The sequence below is a fragment of the Daktulosphaira vitifoliae genome, unplaced genomic scaffold (assembly GCF_025091365.1).
Source record: "Daktulosphaira vitifoliae isolate Bord-2020 unplaced genomic scaffold, ASM2509136v1 Scaffold_3, whole genome shotgun sequence".
Taxonomy (NCBI): domain Eukaryota; kingdom Metazoa; phylum Arthropoda; class Insecta; order Hemiptera; family Phylloxeridae; genus Daktulosphaira; species Daktulosphaira vitifoliae.
The window spans coordinates 18,385,621-18,390,645 of record NW_026099574.1 but is presented as its reverse complement, the minus strand read 5'-3'; the positions used below and the strand labels follow the sequence as shown (position 1 = coordinate 18,390,645).

General features: G+C 24.6%; 1 protein-coding gene across 1 annotated transcript; it reads left to right on the top strand.

Annotated features, from left to right (window-relative positions):
* The first annotated feature begins 3,711 nt into the window (after positions 1-3,711).
* On the top strand, positions 3,712-5,025 carry LOC126900355 (phosphatidylinositol-glycan biosynthesis class F protein). The gene has a single exon (XM_050676012.1). It carries the CDS (start codon positions 3,913-3,915, stop codon positions 4,687-4,689), a length of 777 nt encoding a protein of 258 aa, XP_050531969.1. The 5' UTR covers positions 3,712-3,912; the 3' UTR covers positions 4,690-5,025.

Below are 5,025 nucleotides of genomic sequence, written 5' to 3'. Positions count from 1 at the left end.
GCGCCACGACGCCGCCGCTGTCGTCAACCCAAAGCTCCCTCCACCGACGCCGCCCATAGTTATATATTTTTTATATTATTCGTCAGGGGTGCCAACTCGTACAGTAGCGATTTTGTAATACTAGTAACAACTTAGAATCTGTTATTATGGACTAGACTAGAGTATTTTAATATGTACAGCCTTACTATGAAAAATGACAATGTATCGTTTTAATTGTTTATTAAGTGTGTAGAGCACAAGGGATGGAGAAATATATATATAATTTTTCAAAATCTGTAAATTTTTTATGTTTGATATATCCAAAGGCGTAAAGCATTTGAGTAAATGTATTTGAATAAAAGTATTCAAATACTTTCATTGGTATTGAATAGTATTTTTAAATACATTTAATATANTACTTTCATTGGTATTGAATAGTATTTTTAAATACATTTAATAAAAAGTATCTGAGTAGTATTTTAAATACAATTATTTAGATTTTATACTGTTTAATATTCAGTACTATTAATATACTTTTTTTTTTTTAATTTGCTAACCGTAACACAGCAAGCAAATTAAACTCAGTCAAAATGAAAATTGAGAATAATTCTCTGTTATTTTATATGTTACATTATAGTATAACATAATTATTGTGCTTATCTAAATGCTATTATGTATACATCTATTTTTAATACATCAGTTGAACCTACAATAGCCTATTGCAGGTTCAAATGATTTACTCTATTGTCAATAAGACATACTTTACAGGTTTTTACACGTGTACTAATATTTATTTTTTTCACTGATTAGTCTCCAATAATTAATTTTATTTACCTCTAACAAAAAATATCGAAAATAATAAATGAGTTCTCTTAATTTAAGAGTACTCATTATTTGACTCAAATTACCCTCTTGGTAATTATTTAGGTGGAACCTTTAGCTCTTAGTTAAAATAAAAACATTATTATTATTTTTTAATTGTATTCTTAGTACTTGAAATTCTTTTGTAAAGTAATTGAGTATTACTCAAATACTTTTGTATGAAAAGTATTCAAATAGTATTTCAAATACATTTTTTTTTAAATATTTGAATATTATTTAAAATATTTTTTAAAAGTATTTTTTACAACTATGGATAAATCAAATTATAGGCGTAAATTTATAAAAAAAATTTGGGGGGCCAAAATATTATTTTCCCCCACCCTGAATTTTTTTTCGTATAAAAATAATAATTTTTAATAATAACTTTTACGGTTGATAAGCCTTCTTTAAGTCCCCCTTCGGTTTATGTATAAAATTACAGTTATATTAAAAGTTGAAACCTTAAAACTAAATTATGTATACTATTATTGATATAGCTTAAATTCAGTTATAATTTTTAATTATAATTAAATATATAAGCTCAAATTAAGTATAAAAAAAACTAAAACTTTCCCAAAGAAGAGCCAAAAACGAGACATTTTGATAACAACGTTTTAATGATAAAAAAAATTATTGAAAATTTATATTTTTAGCGAAAAACTGGTTAAAAGATAGAAAAATTCATAGTTAAGAGACTTTTACAAATCTAGTGTGAGATGTGTGAATCATTGAGATTCATGATCAAATTGTCTTTCACTAAAATAAAAAATTAAATGTATCACAATAAAGAGAGTAGTAATCATTTTTCTTTTTATAAGTGATTTGTAGTAGTTATTTTTAAGAACAAAAAGAAAGTCATCAAAATGTTTTGAAAATATATTTCTTTAAAAAAAATGTGTGGTTGCTACTCCTGACATGATCATAAGAAATTTTTTTTAGTTTATTATTGGGTTTTCTGGTCGGGGGATGTGAGAGAGGGATGAATCCCTCTCCAAAATACGCCACCTTATTATATTTTATTTAAGTGAGTATATTTCATACACACAATTGAATACGTAGCTAGATAGGTGGCAGAGTGAATTTGGCTTACGTTGATTTTACTTCGGCATAGGTAGGGCCGTATAATTACCAAGACAGATAAGGCAGCTTCTGTATTAGTCTAGAGCCCAAAATTTTAGGGGCAATCATGGTACGTAAGATAATAATTTCTTTTTCCCAATAGATACATAAAGTTTTTTTTATTTAATATTATACCAAAAAGGAACAGAAACGTATTTTGAAATGTGAAGCCCTCATTGATATATAATTATGGTATTTAGGGGAGGTAGATGTACATTGCTCCTGTTTAATTTTTAGAACGTAGAGTTCTAAAAGTTAAATGTACCTTTCTTATGTAGATTAGTTAATTTAGGTAATTTAGGCAATTAGAAATTTGGTAAATTTAAATTTAAATATTACTTTAGGAAGACATTAATTTAGTAACTGCCTAGGAACCCTGTAACTCCGGTTTTAGGCATAGGTCTAGCCACCTTAATTAAAAGTATAACTATTTTCACTGTGTATTAAAAATTACGTATGTTTAAATGAATCTATAGTAATATCTAGTGATTACTAGGAATCAATCCTAATGTTTAAGTCTTGTTATTTTGGTATTTAAACTTAGATACCATATGATTTTTCTTAATATTAAATCAGCTAATTATTATTTTATTAATTGTAAATTCATTATACCCTCCCTATTATTAAGCAACAAGTCAGCACTACAGGTTTTTCTATGAAAAGTACCTAACACTTTTTTCTCCTCTTACTATTGAGAGAAGCCTTATGACATGTGCCTATGTACATTTTTAAATTGGTCTGTAAGAAGAATATTCAATTTAAATAAATTAATTATATTTCACAAATTGCCATTTTCTATAAGGTAACCGCAATTTTACAACTTAGTCAAAATATAAATTTAAAAATGGAACGGAATAAATAATTTACAGTTCAATTTGTGTTATAAAATTTTAAAAATACGGGCTTTGTTTGCGAAAAATTACATGCAAACTTAATTAGAGTATATGAAGCTGGTTATTTATCATTTCGATTTTGGATGAAAATATGTATTTTGCTTAGGCGTATGCATCGTTTCACACATAAGGCACATATATTTTTAATATATTCTATTATTTGAATAAACAACTGCATGTAAAACATATGGAGTATTTTAAATTCAATAGCAATAGTTGCTATAATCTATTATAGTAAAAGCATGAATAAGAATAAATTAAAAGTCTATTTTTTACGTAGTAATTAAAACTTAACGTGTTTTGGTTAAAAATGATCATAATTAACTATTTTACTATAAACGAAGACACAATTTAATAAAAAATTATTTATATTTTTATAATTTTTTTATTTTTTATCGGCATAAATATTATTTATTATCTCTTTAATTAGAAAAAAATTGTTATGATTCGAATGCCAATTTATAAATGGTCCATACAAATAAAATTGTATTATTTAAAAAAATGAAAATAAACAGAAATATGTTTAAGATTTTACTCAGGATGATATATTAGTTTTAAATGATCTTTTTTAACTAATTTAAAAAAAACAATATGGGCGGCATGTTTTTATCAATACAGGAGTTTTGCATACTCTTTACCAATAATATAATTAAAATTTATTTTTGAAAATCATTAACATATTGGTTTAAACAGATAATATACATACATTATTACAATAAATAAAATATTTTTGGAGAGGAGCTGGAATAACAAGTTAATATTTAAATTGGTTTGCTTTCCTTTTTTAAATTAATGATAAGAATGCCGATAATTTAGATTGATAATACGCTTTGCAGTCGATATGTTAAAAATTAAGTTGATTGAAATATTTTTTAAGTTTATTGATTTTTTTTTGTGTTTTAAATATAATTAATGGGATAAATAGATTATCCCATTATAAATTATAATTATATAATTAAAATTTTTATAAATAAAACTTTTTCATGTGTAATTTATGTTGTATTAAAATTATATCATTTTTTAAAACATTTATTTATTGTGAATAACATTTAAAAGCACTATGGCAAAAAAAAATATTCGAAGTGTTTCAAAAAAACAAGATTCAACTAATGTACTAATTAATAATTTTGATTCGTCGGATTTCAAGTTGTCCAATATATATACTGAAACTGAAGCTAACAAAGACCCTGATCTCATACCTCACTGTTTCAGCTCATTTTGCTACTTGGGACTTTTGATATGGTTGTTATTAGATAAAAATTATATTTTATTACTTGATCGTAATTGCCTTTTTATAATTGCAACTTGTTATATTATTGAGTTTACAAAGTGTGCATGTCATTATTACCTTGTGAGTAGAATTCCTAATCAAGTAAAGTGTAAAGGTAATATATTAACATCAATTTTTCAGTTTGTAATAAGTTCTATTATAGCCATTTTCTTAGCTTTCTCTTTTGCTATTTTATTTGGTGCACCAATCATGTCAAAACAAGAGGGAACTCTTGTTTTTTCAATTCTTATTACATCAGTCATAGTTACCCCAACATCTGTACAGTTAGGTTCAAGTATTTTCCCATTATTTTTAACTGAGAATTCAGAATCTGAGTGTCTAAATACTGTTGAAAGATCTGAAAAGAATAATTTCCGAAGTACAGTGTTAGGAGCATTTATTGGTACCATTGTTATACCATTTGATTGGGAAACAGAATGGCAACGATGGCCTATTCCATGTTCAGTTGGCTTAATTTGTGGGCATTTATTAGTAAATATTTATGAAATTATTTGTTGGCAATATAAATTTTTAAAAAGAAAATCTATTAAAAAAAATAAAATTTAATTTCTTTCTTAATTAGTAATTATAATTTAAACATAAACACTTTTATAAGTTAAAATTTCAATTCACATCTTCACTTATCTATTTCAATGATAAAATATGTTTTATTTTTAGTTTGCCAATTTTTGTATTTAACTATTATGTTGTCTGTAAACACTATTAAGTTCTTAATTATTTTTAATATAATAATTTCATTGTATATTTAATCTAGTCATACTATTATTATATTTATTAAACTGCTTAATTTTTATGAATCTTGTAAAGTTGCTGTATTTAGTAAACTGATTAGTTATAATTTGATGTATAGGAAAAAAAAATACCAAACAAGTTTTCACGTCA

What these genes read in the sequence shown, in the direction of transcription:
- LOC126900355 (XM_050676012.1), top strand. Translation starts at nt 3,913, where the DNA reads ATGGCAAAAAAAAATATTCGAAGTGTTTCAAAAAAACAAGATTCAACT.